Consider the following 21,297-nt stretch of genomic DNA (forward strand, 5'->3'; position numbering starts at 1 on the left):
CCGATTCCCGAGCACTGTAAATCCGTACTTAATATAAGAGTCATTGTACTTTCTCATCTTAGCCTTTTTTGTTTCGTTCTTATCGTGAGAAACTGAAGGCCCCGCACGTTTAACAAATTTATCCATGACAGAATAAACGCAAACAATATGTGACCGAACAAAACACTATTAACGCACCAAACGACAGTTCGCTCGAGCCACTGCACTCTCCAGTGCTTAGTTTATCTCCGTTTTCCATCACGGCTTTGTGTGCCATCTTTTGGGGACAGTTTGAACTACTTCTTCACATATTTCAGCTCCGATGGCTCGGTGACTAAAAAAATATTTGTTATACACATTTTATTTTATTTTTTTTAATTTATAAAAAAATGTAGCACAATATTTATATGTTTTAATTTTATCACTGTACCAAAAATGTTTAAGGGGGTCGCAGCAAAAATTAGTATCCAAAAGGGGGTCGTGGAACCAAAAAGTTTGGGAACCACTGTAATAGAGTAAACTAATTAACAAATTAAAATAATTTTAAGAAAAATTTTAGTAAATTAAAAATTCATGTTTCATTTACATATTATATTATATTATATTATTCATATTCGTATTACATTATATATTGACATATATTATACATTTTTTATAATAAATTTCACTCATTTTAGAATTTTCTAGGTCATTCCAGATATTTCTAGATCTTTCTAGAACATTCCAGATCAATTATAACCGTTTTACACATTTTGGAACTTTCTAGACCATTCAAGAAATTTTGAGATCTTTTCAGAAGTCCTCATGTTTTAGAAAAAGACAGAAATATATGTTTTAACATTTTTGCCACCCACAACCACCCACCGCGACCAAACTCTCTCACTACCACCTGGAGACCAAGGGGTATTTATCACCCCAACGGGAAGTTGATTGGGGTTGGTGGTGAGTGAGAAAACTGTGTATTTACGTACTAACAAAGCATCTTATATATATTTAGATTTAGATTAGATTATATCTACTGGATATTTTGCAATCTCAAGTGCTAATGTGCTTTTATTATTTTCTGAACTACCAAAAGATTTTCTAGTCGAGGATGAATTTAAAGTTTTTTTTTTTCCTTCTTCTGCTGCCACAGTTCAGTTGTTCATCTGTCCAGCATAGTGTTCCACTTCGAGTTTTTGTTACTGTAATAAGAGCTACCGTCTTTTTTTTTTGAACTTGCCGTGAAGATGTGCCACATTTTTCGACGCTATTTCCCATGATGGATGATTGTAATTATTCCGAAAAACTAACACGTAAATTTACATTTTTACTGTAATGTGTTTTCTACAAAAACTAAGATGATGTTACATTGTTACTATACAAAATTTTTTCAATAAGGAACAGCATCATTTTTTATATTATCTCATTCTATTCTCCTAACATTGTTGTTCCTAATTACAAATCTCAAATTTTTACGCTTTCAAATAAGTATTTTTCAGAGATGCAAAGAAAAAAAATTTACTCAATATATAGCAGAGTATGCATTTGCCTTTTTTTCCTACTTGTGTGAAACCACCTTTAATTTTTTACAGTCATATTGACTAAATATCTCAACTTATTACAGCATCTATAATTAAAATATGAAAAGAAATCTGTCTATCAAACTATTTTTTTTTTTATGAAATTGTATGTCATTTTACAGGACTATGTAAATACTTTTGTAAAAATATTTTTGCATAAGATGTTTCTTATTAATGAGGGTTTACTACATACACATTAACAAAAAAGTGCACTTAATATCTCAGTTCCTGCTCCCACCACTATGTAAGTTCTTCACTCGTGTATCCAAGCAATTGTTACAATGCGTGGTCCTTGTAGCCATGTACACTAAGACTTTTTGCGTGCGTGATGTGATGCAACCCAAGTCCAGCGGCTGGCGTGGCTCATAGTTTGTGTCTGAGCACGCAGTGTGTTTGCCAAGTGGTTTGGGGACGTTCGTGACAAAATGTGTGCTAACCTTCAGTGCTTACGCTTCGGAGCGATAATGATAATTTATTCTGCACCCCAATCCTAGTTGACTTTATATCCTTAATTTATGCAATATTATGTAGGGTTTTAGTAATGTTTCAAAAACTACATTCTTTATGCTGTGGTGTTTTTTTTTTGTGTCTCCTTAGGAAACATCATAAGAAGAAGAAAAAGCACAAGAAAGAGATAGGTGAAGAGATACCAACTAAAAATGATGTGCAAATCAAAACCGAAGTTGAAACCAAAAGTGTTGTTGAGACCAAACCTGTGGTACAGACCAAACCTGTGGTACAGACCAAACCTGTGGTACAGATTAAACAAGAGGCACAGACGAAACCTGTGGCACAGACGAAACCTGAGCCAGTTGTTAAGAAGGAGGTACAAATTAATAATTTAAAACCAGAGGAAAGTTTGCCCGGGGCACCATCTGCAGGAGGGGCAAAACAGGAAACTGCAGAAAAGCAAGTTTTGCTTCACGACGAATTTGACATTGTGCAGCGTTCGTGCATGAACGGAAGCAGTCTGTCTCTCCTCGCTCCGAACCAGACTGAGACCGAACAAGCGGAGCCAGCGGAAACAAATACCGCGACCGTGATCTCTGACGATGAATCGTCCGAGTCCGAGCCGGAGGCAAAACCCAAAGATGATGACTCTGACGTAGAAGTTGCCGTTATTGATGACATCGATCTGGAAGATTTAATGCGACAAAAGGTACGTGAATTCAGTTAACTATTCAATAATATTTTCAACTGAACATTTTCCATTCTATTTAAACTATGTCCAATGTAATGATGCCTTGTAAAATTTAAAAAAAAAATTGCCTAATGTTTTGTGGATTATGCCATTGTAATGGCTTTATTTTTATTTGATATATTGAACCACCTTTCTTAGCACAGTAAAGCTACAATCACTTTTCAGTTATTTCATTCTGTTAATTGAGTTGGAAAAGCCCAATTATCATGTTTGAAATAACTCAAACACATAACCATCTTTAAAAGTATTCTAGTTGAAAAGCTGTAAAACTATGGGATGGTTACTTAATTACATTTTACATTTATTAGTTTATAGTATAGAAAATGTATGTTAATGCTAGTAAAATTAAATTGAGATATGCTGTCGGGATTATTATGTACCAAATATAGATTTGTGCTTTGTTATGTTTATAATATGTGTTATAGCACAGTAATGCAGTATAATGTTTAAACCAGGAACTTGTATTTTATGTTCCTGCAACTTCATTTGCATAGATAGAATAATTCACACAGGTTATTTAGATAGAAAAGCTATTTATTAATTACACTAAGTTACATTATAGATTCCTTTTTTTGTTTTAAATTTAGCAGCAAGCACAAACAATTTTGTGAAATCACTAACATGAAAACATGCTGTGTATACCTGATCATTTTACTTACCCTCTCAAGTTGACAACATTGAACTAATTAAAAAAAGGTACTAATTGTCATTAAAAAAAATAGAAAGGTACACTGTTGGTTAAGTTTTTGCATGGGATTTATTTATCTATTTAAAAAAAAATTAACATTTTCATTTAATCTACAATTACAATTTAAAATAGAATTAATACCTGCTATTAGATATAATTTTCTATTATTATATCTTCGAAACTGTTTAAGATACCGCAATGAAAACACTACCAGGTTAATCCTGTGGTTACTTTGAATTCCAAGTCGTCGTCATCAGCAGTTTTTGCTTAAAATTGTTTTATTTGGTTATCTAATTTGCTAAGAGGAAAAAAAAATTGTAATATATTAATTAAAAAAATAGTCCAATCAATTTTATTTATTTCTGTTTATGATAAATATGCTATAGAGCATCCCACTCTTAGATTGCAGTATGGAAGTAAATGGGCGCATTCTCTCTCTCTCTAACACACGCCGATTGCCGTTAGCACTGTCCTTGTTTCTTCGTGCGTTGTTGCCAAATATCAAACGAAATTTAAAATTTTAATTTTTGGACCAAGCTTTTTTTCATATTGTATAGAATCAAAATACGCATCAGGCAATGCTTATTTTGAATACTTAACAATATTTTAAGTGTCCGAAAAAATTAAAAAACATAACGTATTCGCTGTGAACTGTTTTGAAGTATTCCGATATGTTTCACATCAAAAAAAGAAAACCTACATGTGTATTTCATTCAGATTTTTTTTATTAGTAAATTAATGCCTTAGGACGCCACCGAACAAATGTTAAGACAAAAACTGTACAGGTTTCACTTAAATAATTTTTTTAATACGTATATTGAAATGCATTTTCTCACAAACTGACACATCAAAAAGTTGGCCCGCGGAAAAATTTTTTTCTATTAAAGATAGATGGGGGACGAAAGCGAGAAAAATGTTCACAATGAATTGAATTAGTTTTTTAAAGCAGCTCCATCTCAATTGCTTCTACAGTTTCCGTGGAAATAGCTATTAAAGATGTGTCTTATCAGTACAAGAGCGCGCGCTGCCGTCGTAAGAGGAAACAGGGTCGTGTGTTTAGATAAGTAGGGTTCTGTCCTACAAGCAATTTCAAATACATGGCTTCCTTAGTCAACAAAAAATATTATAATCGATTCTTGAACATAATATTTAAAATGTATGAAATAAATACGAAGGAATTTAATAGCGATCATGGTACAAAATTTTGAATTATTTTTCTATCCTTCTCACCAAGCATCTTATCAAACATTGTTTTAGACAAAGTTTTGGAAAATAATTATGATATTATTACAAACAATTTAAACAGATTTGATAAGGTGTCTACTAAGGCAGTTAGGTTTTTTGTTCGGTGAAAATTTTTTTTCAAACCCATGCAGTTAAGGCTGGTCATATAAAAAATGTATTTAGAAATCATTTTTCGGCATTAGGTAATCCGAGTTATCATACGTTAAAACGGATTCGATATTATTCATATTATGGGAGTTGTTGCGATTTTTCTGTTTTTCAAAAAATCTTCCCCATTTCGAACCAATTGTTCGGATTTTTCCCATAACTTACTCGACCGAGAATTTCCATTACCGTATTTTATTTATCATTTTGGACATGACTTGTCCAAAAATACGGCATTTATCGGGCCCATGAAAATGTGATATATATATAATTATATATATATATATATATATGGGATTTTTAGAACAGAAAAGAAAACTACTATAAGAAAATTTCGTCTACAATAGGTAGTTTTTATTTGAAATTTACATAAAAGTGGCATTATTACAAATTTATATGTGTAATAGTATAAAATATTAAAAATTACAATATGATTTCTTAAAATGCTTCTTGTTCGATCCAAATTACAGAGACACGCATCTCCTGAAATTCGTAATGTGTTAGAGATTTGGCAACAGCGCGCGCCATAAGCCGTGTACTGCAATCTAAGAGTGGGACGGGCTATAGTTGTGAAATTCACTTGTACTGAATATCATTTACTTTTCATGTCATCTGTGTTGGATGTGTTAGGTATACATGATGAAAAGATTAAATTTTAAATGCAAATCCTTGACGATTTGTAATTCTTAGCTTACCAATTCACTTTTAACTTAGTTTCGAGAATTAGTTTGCGATTCTACCGGATATTTGTTCTTAATTGTAAATTTAAATTAAAATTCTTTTTCAAATACATATGTACACTAGTTTTTTTTATATACAGAGTGTTTAATAGTGGTAATATTAGAGATTATCTGTGATTGTCGGTCAGTCTGGTGCTAGCTGTTGGCAGGAGTAAGCTTGATGTGTGCTGCTTTGAAAATAAAACACTAGTGTTGAGTGAACATTTTTTAAAATTGTTCTTTTACCACCATTGAATTAAGGCCTTCAATTTACTTATGGACAGGTTAATGGATTCTAAGTATCTGATTTTATCAACTGTTTCAAATTCAATATCACTGATTAGAAGTTAAAAACTTTATTCCATATGAAGTGAGATTAAAATACAATGGAAAGTAAAGGGGCTTCACTAAAAGTTAACATGTTAGCTACAGTAAATAACTTCTTTTTTGAGTTAGGAAAATGTGTATTGTCTATTCAGGCTCATCTGAACAATTTAGAATATTATTAAAAGTCACAGTACTTATTATTGAAAGTGAACTTGACTAGGTTTACACACTGTCAGGTTAGTAGGATATCAACAAAAATAGTTTCAGTACTAAATATCTTTTAAAAATTAAGATTGAGCAGCAGCCATACATTTTTATGGTGGAGAAATGAAGTTAAAGGTATAATGCAAATCCCTTGAATTCTTTTGAGAGTGAGTGTTGGGTATTTCATGCCTAAAAATTACTCTGAAAACACATGCTTTAGCCATTTTCACTCTTCTAAAAATACATTTAAAAAAAGTAACCACAGAAACAGAACTACTCATCGGCCCTCAGTATGCTCTTCAATGCTTTTTGCAAACAGACACCACACTGATGTCTCGAGCAGTTAACCAATCACGAAGCTCTGAATGAAGTGTGTGTGTTCCGAGGTAGGTGGGGCCCTTAAGGGGCCCGCCTCGTCAGGCGTGTATCTGTTAGTGAGGCGGGATGATAAGCGCGACGCTCGATGGTATTCCTAGCGAGGTATAGCCCCTAAGCGCAAGTCTCTGAACTGGCGCGCTGTCTTCTCGTCGTCACATGATAACTGTGAAATTTAAGAGATGACCGTAATATTATTTTACGGAGTAATGAAGATAAAGGTGTAATGCAAGTCCCTTAATTGCTTTCAAGAATCTGTAATGGTTGTTTTACGCCTAAAAATTAGTATGAATTCAGGTGTTTTAGCCATTTTAACTCCTCTAAAAATACAATTTAAAAACTTCATCCAAAATCAAAAGTACTTTTCGGCCCTCAGCGAACTCTTAAATGCTTTTCGTAAGCAGACCCCTTTCTTATATCTTGACTAGTTTTGCAATCGCGTTGTTTTTTCTGAAGCTCTGCGCACCGTATGAAGATAAGGCATAAGTATGATGACATGAGATTGGAGCGTTGACTGAGTAAATGTGTTTGGGAATTGGGAGTACCCTGATGGCAGTGGTGGCCATGTTTCTCACGGAGTTTGACCCGCTGGGAGTGAAACGGGGGGGCAAGCACCTAGGCCCTCTCGAAGACGTGCTTGTTCAGGGTGTCCCTCTTGCTGGTAGGTCAGGGACAAGTCAGAGAAGTTGGAGTTGGCGAGGGAAAGTCAGAGAACTAACTTGAAATCCAGGAAAAGTCATGTTAATTTTCCATTGAGGTCATATGAGGAGAAAAATGTTGTGCTGCAACCTGCCGTCATCCAGACTGAGAGTATTTTTGTTGCATATGCCAGGATCTGTTAAATATTACAAAAATAAATAAAGACAGTGGAGTTAAGAGTTAAGATCTAGGCCAGATATGCGGTTGGTAGAGGATGGATTTTCTTAATTTCTTTCAGAAAATTAAAATACTTGAACTAAAAAAAAAGTGTGCAACTCAGAACACGGGATAGGAAGTGCAACTTTATTCGCAATTTAAATCTCAACTCTTAAGCAAAGTAAGGTATGGCTCTTTGGCAAAGTATCTATTCTCGGTCCTTTTTCGTGTCAGAAATGTTTCACAACAATGTTTCACGAAAACCATTTCATAAAAATTTGGCCTTGGAATTTTACTCCCATTTTTTTGTTACAAATAGTTTCTTTTGGTGCTTTTTAATGTAATTATTACTTGATTTTATTTATTCAATTACATTTGGGTACAGATCATTTCATTTGTATTGTGTCAAGTGATTTTGTTTGTTATGTTAGATTTCCGATTCATTTCTGTATATATGTGGATGTATTTAATTTCCATTTGTATCGTTTCAGATTATTTAGGTTATTTTACATTAATATGTACGGTTATTATCTTTGAAAGATTTGTGCGATGGGAGTGCATGACTTGATGTAGGCTTTTGGACATAGCAATGGCGTACGTCCATAAGCCTACATCAAGTCATGCACGGTGAGGTAACATTTCCGCACACTTCAGTTGTTGTTGGTTGAGGAAGCGTACGGTCAGGCAACGGTTCCGCACACTGCAGTTGTTGGTCGGGGAAGCGTACGGTCAGGTAACAGTTCCGCACACTTCAGTTGTTTTTGGTTGAGGAAGCGTACGGTCAGACAACAGTTCCGCACAAGGCAGTTGTTGGTGGAGGAAGCGTACGGTCAGACAACAGTTCCGTGCACAGCAGTTGTTGGTGGAGGAAGCGTACGGTCAGGCAACAGTTCCGTGCACAGCAGTTGTTGGTGGAGGAAGCGTACAGTCAGACAACAGTTCCGTGCACAGCAGTTGTTGGTGGAGGAAGCGTACGGTCAGACAACAGTTCCGCACACTGCAGTTGTTGGTGGAGGAAGCGTACAGTCAGACAACAGTTCCGTGCACAGCAGTTGTTGGTGGAGGAAGCGTACAGTCAGACAACAGTTCCGTGCACAGCAGTTGTTGGTGGAGGAAGCGTACGGTCAGACAACAGTTCCGCACACTGCAGTTGTTGGTGGAGGAAGCGTACGGTCAGACAACAGTTCCGTGCACAGCAGTTGTTGGTGGAGGAAGCGTACGGTCAGACAACAGTTCCGTGCACAGCAGTTGTTGGTGGAGGAAGCGTACGGTCAGACAACAGTTCCGCACACTGCAGTTGTTGGTGGAGGAAGCGTACAGTCAGACAACAGTTCCGTGCACAGCAGTTATTGGTGGAGGAAGAGTACGGTCAGGCAACAGTTCCGTGCACAGCAGTTGTTGGTGGAGGAAGCGTACGGTCAGACAACAGTTCCGCACACTGCAGTTGTTGGTGGAGGAAGCGTACGGTCAGACAACAGTTCCGCGCACAGCAGTTGTTGGTGGAGGAAGCGTACGGTCAGGCAACAGTTCCGTGCACAGCAGTTGTTGGTGGAGGAAGCGTACAGTCAGACAACAGTTCCGTGCACAGCAGTTATTGGTGGAGGAAGAGTACGGTCAGGCAACAGTTCCGTGCTCAAAAGTTGTTGGTGGAGGAAGCAGACGGTCAGACAACAGTTCCGTGCACAGCAGTTGTTGGTGGAGGAAGCGTACGGTCAGACAACAGTTCCGTGCACAGCAGTTGTTGGTGGAGGAAGCGTACGGTCAGACAACAGTTCCGCACACTGCAGTTGTTGGTGGAGGAAGCGTACAGTCAGACAACAGTTCCGTGCACAGCAGTTGTTGGTGGAGGAAGCGTACGGTCAGACAACAGTTCCGTGCACAGCAGTTGTTGGTGGAGGAAGCGTACAGTCAGACAACAGTTCCGTGCACAGCAGTTGTTGGTGGAGGAAGAGTACGGTCAGGCAACAGTTCCGTGCACAGCAGTTGTTGGTGGAGGAAGCGTACGGTCAGACAACAGTTCCGTGCACAGCAGTTGTTGGTGGAGGAAGCGTACAGTCAGACAACAGTTCCGTGCACAGCAGTTGTTGGTGGAGGAAGCGTACGGTCAGACAACAGTTCCGTGCACAGCAGTTGTTGGTGGAGGAAGAGTACGGTCAGGCAACAGTTCCGCGCACAGCAGTTGTTGGTGGAGGAAGCGTACGGTCAGACAACAGTTCCGCGCACAGCAGTTGTTGGTGGAGGAAGCGTACGGTCAGACAACAGTTCCGCGCACAGCAGTTGTTAGTGGAGGAAGCGTACAGTCAGACAACAGTTCCGTGCACAGCAGTTGTTGGTGGAGGAAGCGTACAGTCAGACAACAGTTCCGTGCACAGCAGTTATTGGTGGAGGAAGAGTACGGTCAGGCAACAGTTCCGTGCACAGCAGTTGTTGGTGGAGGAAGCGTACGGTCAGGCAACAGTTCCGTGCACAGCAGTTGTTGGTGGAGGAAGCGTACAGTCAGACAACAGTTCCGTGCACAGCAGTTGTTGGTGGAGGAAGCGTACAGTCAGACAACAGTTCCGTGCACAGCAGTTATTGGTGGAGGAAGAGTACGGTCAGGCAACAGTTCCGTGCACAGCAGTTGTTGGTGGAGGAAGCGTACAGTCAGACAACAGTTCCGTGCACAGCAGTTATTGGTGGAGGAAGAGTACGGTCAGGCAACAGTTCCGTGCACAGCAGTTGTTGGTGGAGGAAGCGTAATGTCAGACAACAGTTCCGTGCACAGCAGTTATTGGTGGAGGAAGAGTACGGTCAGGCAACAGTTCCGTGCACAGCAGTTGTTGGTGGAGGAAGCGTACGGTCAGACAACAGTTCCGTGCACAGCAGTTGTTGGTGGAGGAAGCGTACAGTCAGACAACAGTTCCGCGCACAGCAGTTGTTGGTGGAGGAAGCGTTGTGCCGAATCAGTGCTACTTTAGGCACGATTTTTTTTATTTTCTTATTTTTACAAAATTTTAAATTTTTTTTATAACTTCAATTTTCCTCCTTCGCCCGCTGCTTTCGCCCCCATCCAAACGGGTTCGGTCGAGTGTACCGGCAGGTTAGCTTGTTGAGCAGTATAGTGCTCTCACCGCCGTTTCCCACCAAATTTGCTGGGTCTAGCCGACTACAGGGCTATCATCAGCAACGGTATCCACTGGCCGTCGCGTCTCGTCACGAGTTTAGCGCTACGCGTGACGAAAGTAGCCACCCTAAGCTTCCCATGGTCACCCCAACCCCTTCTCGGAGGTGTGCTGAAGTTTGCGGTCTCTAACACGTTTTGGTGTCCTTTTTTCAAGCTCCGCCGCACGTCCCGACGCCTGGCCGGCGAAGTCTCCCAGGGCAGGTCATTCACCGGACACACCCCCCACCCCTCCCTGGTCCACAGCGGTCATCGGCCAGCCGGGGCAGTGACCAACCTCAAGGCCAAAATCCCCCCCACTTGCAAAATGGCGGCCACCAAGTGCCGCGATGGTCTCTGCGAGACTCCGATCTGCATGCCCACGCCATCTAGCGGCGAAAGGACGAACCAGCTATCCCCTATCCCCTCCAGAAGAAACAGTCGACCTCACACTCAGTCGATAGGTCGCCGGAGCCCTTTTTTTTTCTTTCGGAGCCCTTCGGAGCACTTCGGGTTTCCCGATCCCCTCCTCCAGAGGAACAGACGACCGGACTTAATTTTAAGTTAGCATCCCGGCGCCATTTCAGGGATTTTGAGGGCAGCTCTCGTCCAGCGCGCATCTTCGCAACAGGTCGCAGTAACGACCAGCAGCTATCGTGATCCGCTTTCGGCAATAATGTAGTTGCTTCTGAGCCAGGCCATGTCGCCTAGATTTTTTTTATTTTTCTTAGTAGCTGCCCAATTAGTCCAGTCTAACTTTAGTTTTTTTTTGGTTTTCGTCTTAACTATATCTTCTATGGCTACCGCGAGCTCCCGTGCCGCGCATCCCCGGATCACCCCCAGGGACAGCCACTATCTACTTCACCCTGCCAGCTAAGGTAAGCTGCACTTCGTCCCACACAAACCTGTTAGGTTGCATTTTTTTTTTGGGCTTAACTTCGCCCGTCATAAACTGCCTGCTAACCAAGCTAATCCAGGTGGATTATTGGTTACAGGCAGGGTTCCAGAATCCCAGAGGGTTCCAGAATCCCAGAGTACTTCAAGGACCCCAGACCAGTTCAAGATGGCGGCCCAGTTCCGGCACCACATTTTGCACCTCAACCTGTAACTCGTGAGCCTCTATAACGGAGTCTCCCTCCATCTTTCGGCACCCCTCAAAAAGAAGTGAAGAACAGTTTATAACTCCGCCAGTTTTAGGACGTTTTCCATATTATTATAAAATATTGTATTTTAAACACGTATATTTGATTTATGAGCCTGCGAGCTCAATGTTCCTAAACAGTTTAACTTAGCATAGTATGAAATGGTGTTCCCCCCCCCCCCCCCCGGCCCCTCTTTCTTCTTTTTTATTCATTAGTTACTCAATGTAATGTATCAAAAATAAGAATCTGACATTGTTAGCAGTTTTGTTTGTAATGGCTGTAATGCCGTAAGATATTTTCTAATGTAAGAAACATATCAATGAAAAGATACTAAACTACTAATCAACAGTAAAAGCCTCTAATGAAACCAAACCATACGAGTGTTTTCATTTGCTGCTACTTGAAACCACAATCCACGTAACCTTTCCTACTGTCAGGGAGGTTAATTTTAAATTGTGTTTGTAAGTGGGGCTGTGCCCCTCTGGCAAGTTCTTTTAGATAATTAGCCTGACGCTTCCACCGGACATTTATTATCAATAATTATGGTTTTGTTTTGAGCACAGCACCACGGTTACAAATTGGTAGCAGTTAGCATGGTTACGGTTACAATGTGGTAGCAGTTTGTGTGATATGGTTACTCTTAAATTGTTAACTGTATTTTGGTTTGATTTATGAGAATGCTTTAAATTTATTTGGTATAAATATTTTTTTTGTTTGTCACTAAGATTTTCTATATATAGTATTATTGTAAGTCCTAAAACTGGCACCCAATCTGATTCACCCAAAGTGAGTTAAATTAAAATTCTCTCGTATTTTACGTCCCGCTGTGACTGTGTTTGCGCGCGGTGAGACACCGCGCGGCCCCGTCCTTCAGGCAGCGTGCTTTATCAGCGCGCGTGTCATTCTCCCTGTCATCCTCTTCACCCCTCCCCTACACGCCTCACCGGCTGGAGGAGACAAGGTCATGTCGTTGCCCCCGTGTCCGGCAGCGAAACAATGCGTTGCGGACTAGTTTGTTCCTCACGGCCGACAGTGCACTAAGTTTGTCTAAATTCCTCCCTTTATCTGTGTTTTTTTATAACACATCCGCCTGTAAACCAGGCCATCTTTGTAAAAAAAAACTCATCATAGAAGTCCTTTCGGACATCGTGGTATTTTTTGTTTTGTCTCTCGGCGCCTTGCGCGCGCCGACATGTTATCTCTTCACCACATGGCAGGGCCGCCAACCGCGCGGAACTCTTCTCTACTCCACCCACGTAACACTTAATTTGTAAACAAACTACCCATGCTTTGTATGTCCTAATAATATAATTTTTATGTCACAAAACAAGCACTATAAATAATACTGCATTAAATATAGCAGCAAAGTATTTTCTTAATCTAGGGAAACGTAAATTATAACATAATATGTTTATATAACTTAAAATAATATTAACAATACAAATAATATGATAATATAAACCTTTTGTTTTAGCTAATGTTAAGAAACTTCCATTGTTTACTATTTCTAAGTATCTTAAAATTAACGATTAAGTATTTTAATAATACATAAAATAAATCTAAAAAAGGGTCCATTCATTAAGTAACATAAAATAAGAATATGTTCATAAGTAATTTTAACAAGTACTCTAATCATATTGCATCGTTCACAAGCAAAGTGAATATACTTCGACGTACCATTTCATGGTGTCACCATACACATCCATGTGCCTAGCTTTTGTTTAGATTAATTTCGTGATCACCCAACGAGAGGTGCAATCACTCGTGCCTTTAAGAAAAGGCCTGAATTAAATTGTTTATATACACGGGTTGAATCCCCAATACTTTTTACGCTAGTCATGAGGTGAGGAATTTATTGTAAGATAGAGTACTATACCTTTTTTTTTAACGTCGAGTTTTCTATGAGCAATTTACCAATTAATCGAAGAATGCAAGGTAAAGGATAAATAATATTTTTGTAATTATGAATTTTGAGTAAACAATTTATTAACTTTTATATTTTTTTGGATCGGTGTTTATTTCCTTTATGAGGTGGTGTACAGCTATGTATGTAAAACATCTAAATTTTTTTCATTATCCATTCTTCATCCAAATTCGTTGATCTTTCGGGTTTCTAACCCGAACTAACTCAGGGGTGAAATTCCCTCGTAGGTCTCTCTGCTTCAGCCTGATGGTCTGATCAACCGTCGGAGCTTGAACATATTGAGCCTATGTGAGTTAATAAATGTAGGTATCCGGGACCGAGGTGTGCTTCGCTTTTTAAGCAAGTATTAAATTCATCATTTCGTCTGATCCATCGTCAGATTGTGCAGAGCTATGACTCAATGCCTTCGACTTCTTATGGACAGCGAAACAATTATGTACAGGGGTTATATTCCCAAATTTAGTTTGTAAGTTACGGGTTACCATACCCATATACAAGGGTTACAATCCCCATTAGTCACTGAGTGCTCAAGGACCATTTCCCTTGTTTCGGCCTCAGTGCTTTTCGGCCTCCCTCACAGCGCCCATTTTGTGTTCCTACACGATATCCAAAATCTGAGATCAACTGGATGAATTTCATTTCATTAATATAGTAAAAACATAAATAGTTGTAAGCATACAGGTACGTTAAATTTAAGCTCTGAATTTAATATTTTTTATTTATTAAATGATTTTAAGGATTTATTTTGAATAATTCAAACCAAGTTTAAATGGACCCTATTTAATTATCAACCTTGTGTTTGACTCAGGAAATGTTACAGTCAAAGGACATGGAATTAATTCGGCTTCTATTACAAGTGGTAGGGCAACAGACATATTTTCTTTTATCTTTTCTTTTAGCTCAATAATAATAATAATATAATCACGCATATAAAAATAAGTATTCCCCCTAAATTAAGCAGCTACGAGGTGACTAGTCTCATTTTAATATTTAAGGTAATCACCGAGAAGGGTGAAATACTTTCAACCCCCAACGAGAGGTCCACTTAATTAATTTGGGTATGTTTGAGCATCCCGTTTCTAGGCTAGCACAAGCTAGGTAATTTAAGATATTTTAATTTTTAATTTTTACATACGTAAGTTCAGTCTTTAACAAGCCACCTGACGTAAATAGTTTTAATTGTTTTTTACTCAGAAATACCTCTCTGATATTTTTTTGAATCTTCATGAATCTTGTTCCACGATTTCATATATTTAATTTCTTATTACGTTACTTTTTTTTAATATTCATAATTCGTAAAGTAAGCAAGAATAATGTTTGTAGTGTTTTTTTTGTACTGATTTTGCGTTAATACTTGTACATGTTTATTCCTTTATTTCCCTTGTACGTAAATGTGATGTACAGTGACGTACATAGAGTCTGAGCACTGAAGCTGTCACATCTAGCCATTTTTCTTTTTTCTTTTGCATTCTACCCCAAAGTTGTATTTCTTTTACATCGTTATCGATGAGATTGTTTATTTAAGTAAGAGCTACGTGACTTCCAGACGGCAAACTGGTTTCTTTTATGTGTTTTTCTAAAATAGGAGCTAGGTCAAGCTAGCCAACGAGCGGCGCAAAAGTTAGGGTCCTCTGAGCCAACGAGCCATGACCAAGGTCCTCTGAGTGAAAAATCTCATGACCATTTTCGAGTGTTCTTTGGGTTACATTTCCACCACTCATCTTTGGAAGGCCTATGTTCAAACCCCCTCTCAGGCAGTGCGAAGCCTATCAGCAGTCATGGAAGATCTGACCGCTCCATTATAATTTATCCCTTTTTGATTTATAATTGTTGGTTTATTGAATTTTACATTTCTTTAAATAATTTAAATTTGAGTGCGAAGAGTCGTTAATTTATCGTTTTGTTTGCAGAATACTTTTAAATAATAAATATTAGTTAATAATAATAAACATCAGAGTGGTATGCACTGAAATTTCTTAATTTATCGAATATTTAATATTTTTAAATTCATTCGTTCATACGAATTGTTGATCTTTTGGGGTTTTCATCCCCAACCATTTAAACTTCCGCCAAGGGAATTCCACCCTTAGGCCATGTGTCACTCTGGAACTGAGGCTCTGTTTCGCCTTCGAGCAAGCAGCAAATTCGACTGTCTTCTCCATCGCCTGACTGTGCAGGGCTGAGTCCCAATGCCTTCGGCTTCTTATGGAAAGACTATTGTACAGGGGTTTACATTCCCACTTTCATTATTTTCAGGGGTACACAAATCCCCACCTTTCTTTACTGGCACCCGACGGACCAAGTTCCGGTTCCGGCCCAGTGTTTTAGGCCCGCCTCACAGCGCCCATATTTAGATTTTTTGTCAAGTGACACCATTCCCAACATCTGAGATCAACTTTCCTCATGACATCATTCACCGTTAAGGGTAATTTAAATAATTATAATACACCTTCGAATTGACCGTAAAAATCTTTTTTGTAAGTAGTAGGATACAGGCGAACCTGGTACTAGTTTTACTAATAAATGTAGGTTTGTTTTTTATTTTCCCTATATGCTCCGCATTCAAGCGGGGGAGTATGTGCCGAATCAGTGCTACTTTAGGCACGATTTTTTTTATTTTCTTATTTTTACAAAATTTTAAATTTTTTTTATAACTTCAATTTTCCTCCTTCGCCCGCTGCTTTCGCCCCCATCCAAACGGGTTCGGTCGAGTGTACCGGCAGGTTAGCTTGTTGAGCAGTATAGTGCTCTCACCGCCGTTTCCCACCAAATTTGCTGGGTCTAGCCGACTACAGGGCTATCATCAGCAACGGTATCCACTGGCCGTCGCGTCTCGTCACGAGTTTAGCGCTACGCGTGACGAAAGTAGCCACCCTAAGCTTCCCATGGTCACCCCAACCCCTTCTCGGAGGTGTGCTGAAGTTTGCGGTCTCTAACACGTTTTGGTGTCCTTTTTTCAAGCTCCGCCGCACGTCCCGACGCCTGGCCGGCGAAGTCTCCCAGGGCAGGTCATTCACCGGACATACCCCCCACCCCTCCCTGGTCCACAGCGGTCATCGGCCAGCCGGGGCAGTGACCAACCTCAAGGCCAAAATCCCCCCCACTTGCAAAATGGCGGCCACCAAGTGCCGCGATGGTCTCTGCGAGACTCCGATCTGCATGCCCACGCCATCTAGCGGCGAAAGGACGAACCAGCTATCCCCTATCCCCTCCAGAAGAAACAGTCGACCTCACACTCAGTCGATAGGTCGCCGGAGCCCTTTTTTTTTCTTTCGGAGCCCTTCGGAGCACTTCGGGTTTCCCGATCCCCTCCTCCAGAGGAACAGACGACCGGACTTAATTTTAAGTTAGCATCCCGGCGCCATTTCAGGGATTTTGAGGGCAGCTCTCGTCCAGCGCGCATCTTCGCAACAGGTCGCAGTAACGACCAGCAGCTATCGTGATCCGCTTTCGGCAATAATGTAGTTGCTTCTGAGCCAGGCCATGTCGCCTAGATTTTTTTTATTTTTCTTAGTAGCTGCCCAATTAGTCAAGTCTTAACTATATCTTCTATGGCTACCGCGAGCTCCCGTGCCGCGCATCCCCGGATCACCCCCAGGGACAGCCACTATCTACTTCACCCTGCCAGCTAAGGTAAGCTGCACTTCGTCCCACACAAACCTGTTAGGTTGCATTTTTTTTTTGGGCTTAACTTCGCCCGTCATAAACTGCCTGCTAACCAAGCTAATCCAGGTGGATTATTGGTTACAGGCAGGGTTCCAGAATCCCAGAGGGTTCCAGAATCCCAGAGTACTTCAAGGACCCCAGACCAGTTCAAGATGGCGGCCCAGTTCCGGCACCACATTTTGCACCTCAACATGTAACTCGTGAGCCTCTATAACGGAGTCTCCCTCCATCTTTCGGCACCCCTCAAAAAGAAGTGAAGAACAGTTTATAACTCCGCCAGTTTTAGGACGTTTTCCATATTATTATAAAATATTGTATTTTAAACACGTATATTTGTTTTATGAGCCTGCGAGCTCAATGTTCCTAAACAGTTTAACTTAGCATAGTATGAAATGGTGTTCCCCCCCCCCCCCCCCGGCCCCTCTTTCTTCTTTTTTATTCATTAGTTACTCAATGTAATGTATCAAAAATAAGAATCTGACATTGTTAGCAGTTTTGTTTGTAATGGCTGTAATGCCGTAAGATATTTTCTAATGTAAGAAACATATCAATGAAAAGATACTAAACTACTAATCAACAGTAAAAGCCTCTAATGAAACCAAACCATACGAGTGTTTTCATTTGCTGCTACTTGAAACCACAATCCACGTAACCTTTCCTACTGTCAGGGAGGTTAATTTTAAATTGTGTTTGTAAGTGGGGCTGTGCCCCTCTGGCAAGTTCTTTTAGATAATTAGCCTGACGCTTCCACCGGACATTTATTATCAATAATTATGGTTTTGTTTTGAGCACAGCACCACGGTTACAGCGTACAGTCAGACAACAGTTCCGTGCACAGCAGTTGTTGGTGGAGGAAGCGTACAGTCAGACAACAGTTCCGTGCACAGCAGTTATTGGTGGAGGAAGAGTACGGTCAGGCAACAGTTCCGTGCACAGCAGTTGTTGGTGGAGGAAGCGTACGGTCAGACAACAGTTCCGTGCACAGCAGTTGTTGGTGGAGGAAGCGTACGGTCAGGCAACAGTTCCGTGCACAGCAGTTGTTGGTGGAGGAAGCGTACAGTCAGACAACAGTTCCGTGCACAGCAGTTGTTGGTGGAGGAAGCGTACGGTCAGACAACAGTTCCGTGCACAGCAGTTGTTGGTGGAGGAAGCGTACGGTCAGACAACAGTTCCGCACACTGCAGTTGTTGGTGGAGGAAGCGTACAGTCAGACAACAGTTCCGTGCACAGCAGTTGTTGGTGGAGGAAGCGTACGGTCAGGCAACAGTTCCGCACACTGCAGTTGTTGGTCGGGGAAGCGTACGGTCAGGTAACAGTTCCGCACACTTAAGTTGTTTTTGGTTGAGGAAGCGTACGGTCAGACAACAGTTCCGCGCACAGCAGTTGTTGGTGGAGGAAGCGTACAGTCAGACAACAGTTCCGTGCACAGCAGTTGTTGGTGGAGGAAGCGTACGGTCAGACAACAGTTCCGCACACTGCAGTTGTTGGTGGAGGAAGCAGACGGTCAGACAACAGTTCCGCACACTGCAGTTGTTGGTGGAGGAAGCGTACGGTCAGACAACAGTTCCGTGCACAGCAGTTGTTGGTGGAGGAAGCGTACGGTCAGACAACAGTTCCGTGCACAGCAGTTGTTGGTGGAGGAAGCGTACGGTCAGACAACAGTTCCGTGCACAGCAGTTATTGGTGGAGGAAGAGTACGGTCAGGCAACAGTTCCGTGCACAGCAGTTGTTGGTGGAGGAAGCGTACGGTCAGACAACAGTTCCGCACACTGCAGTTGTTGGTGGAGGAAGCGTACGGTCAGACAACAGTTCCGTGCACAGCAGTTGTTGGTGGAGGAAGCGTACGGTCAGACAACAGTTCCGCGCACAGCAGTTGTTGGTGGAGGAAGCGTACGGTCAGACAACAGTTCCGCGCACAGCAGTTGTTGGTGGAGGAAGCGTACGGTCAGACAACAGTTCCGCGCACAGCAGTTGTTAGTGGAGGAAGCATACGGTCAGACAACAGTTCCGCGCACAGCAGTTGTTGGTGGAGGAAGCGTACGGTCAGACAACAGTTCCGCGCACAGCAGTTGTTGGTTGAACGGTGGTGCGTGTCTTGTGGCCAGGCGCTGCTGCAGGCGCGGCTCGGGGCCTACATGTCGGAGGAGGACGACGGCGACGACAGCAGCGGCCACCGGGGCAGCGGCATCGCGGCCCCCGAGCCGCCCGCCACCGAGGTCATCGACCTGGTGGGCGACGACTCGGAGCACGGCCACGGGGGCGCCAGGAGGAGGCACGAGCGCAGGAAGCGGCACCACAACCGGTGAGGGAGTCTCCCGACAGTCGGGACACTGGGGGACTGCTCGCGGGGGTCATGACGATAATCCTGCGCTGGAGGTCATCCGACCGCCTTTTGCAAACTTGCTTCACCCCCCCCCCCCCCCCCCCCCCTCGATACATTACTTAAGTTGAGCGTGGTTGCTTGCTAAATAAAATACAAATGGACGGTCTCCGGGTAAAAGTCACATTTTGGTGATTTTTTTTTTTTAGTTTATTCCAGCGATAAACTCTTTTAAGCATACTTAGAATATGTAATGCATTTTTTTAATTGTTGGCAAAACTGTATTGGTAAATAAAAGAATGACGCAAGAAAATTTTTTTAAGTATTTAAATTCAATTTTTTTTTATCTAAGAGTTTTTTTTTTGTTTCTCCTGCAAAAAAGTGAATTCTTGACTCGTTACCTTTTGCCCGGAGACCGTCCAAATAATTAGGAGACTCCACTTAGGTCACGTGAAAATTATCTCTGAAAAGGTTTTGATGTCCTAACTTAAATTCTGCTTGTTGTGCTGCTGCTACTGCTGCTGCACTATTTTGTTGTAAGGCAAATTATAGTGTGCTGATATTAATATTGCATTTAATCAGAATCTCTTCTTTAGCTAAATTGTCTCTGTAATGAGAGAAATATACATTAATACAAACATGAAACATGTAGGGTAAGAAAGATTTGTAATCTTTGACAGAAAATTAAAATACATGGACTTGCAAATAGGTGTTTGAACTGATTTTTATGTCCAAATTAGAATGAACAAGACAAAAAAAAATAGTATGATTTGTACTGTAAAATACAGATATCATGTAAACGCAATAGCTAGAGTCAAGATTTTGTGGTGTTATTTTAAGACAAATTCGGTGTAAAGAAATAAAGATTTAGGTGTTATATGGTTTTATTTTTTTGCTCAAAATACCCACGGCAAAATTTTCTTGCTTTTCTGTACGACATGCAAATTTATTAAAACAAATATTAATAAACACTAAAACCTCATGATCTAATTACAGTTAAGTTCATTTGCAAATTCATAGATAATTTAGTTCATTTGCAAATTCATAAATTCAAACTTTTAAATAACTACTAAAAATTTCACGACTTAATTACAATCACATACACTACAAAATTACACAATTAAGCACTTCCAAAGTTACTATTAAGACGGTTTTATTGAAATGCTATCATAGTTAAATTTTCCGCATTTTCTGGAGTGAGACATTGTCTTCTGTCACTAACTACCAGTGAGTACCTGGAAAATGAACGTTCTGCATCAACATTTTATGTTGGGAACCAGATTGCCCTTAAACTGGCTTGAGCAAATTAACTGTAGTCCCCTTTAAGGGAGCAAAGTATCTTTGCAACATCAATTTGGCTTGTTTCTGGCAATGAAAGTTCATCCTCAATTATTTTTTTGAAAGCAACATAGCCATGTATGAATGTATCAATAGGAAGATGGGAAACAGAAGGCAAGTTACCGTATGCAGAGACTTCTGTAGGTTTGCATCTTCTATGCTAACCCTACTCACATTTCTTGAGTTGAACAGCAAATTAATGGCTTTAAAGACTCTTAGACAAGGATGACGTTTAACAGATGAGTTTTGCCTCAAACGCTTATGTTTCTCACTCGCGACATGTTTCACAAGCGTATCGCGTCTCTCGTAGTCTAGCCTGCAGTTACAGAATTTGCACATTAAAATTTTATCACTGAAATAAAATCCTTCGCTGGAAAATTCTTTCGATCGGTCACTGGCAGAAACCTTTGTTTTAGGCATTATCAAAAAATTTTAATCACATAGGAAGAATTTAACCTCTTAATACGTA

At 40.6% G+C, this 21,297-nt stretch overlaps 1 protein-coding gene across 1 annotated transcript in view; it reads left to right on the forward strand.

Moving 5' to 3' along the window:
- LOC134538517 (serine/threonine-protein kinase PRP4 homolog) overlaps positions 1 to 21,297 on the forward strand; it is a 98,500-nt gene that overhangs the window by 11,820 nt on the left and 65,383 nt on the right. Inside the window, exons 3-4 of the mRNA XM_063379903.1 lie at positions 2,139 to 2,700; positions 19,276 to 19,472. Coding sequence (XP_063235973.1) covers positions 2,139 to 2,700; positions 19,276 to 19,472 — 759 coding nt within the window. The remainder of the gene's footprint in view (positions 1 to 2,138; positions 2,701 to 19,275; positions 19,473 to 21,297) is intronic.

Source organism: Bacillus rossius, chromosome 13 (assembly GCF_032445375.1).
Source record: "Bacillus rossius redtenbacheri isolate Brsri chromosome 13, Brsri_v3, whole genome shotgun sequence".
NCBI lineage: Eukaryota > Metazoa > Arthropoda > Insecta > Phasmatodea > Bacillidae > Bacillus > Bacillus rossius.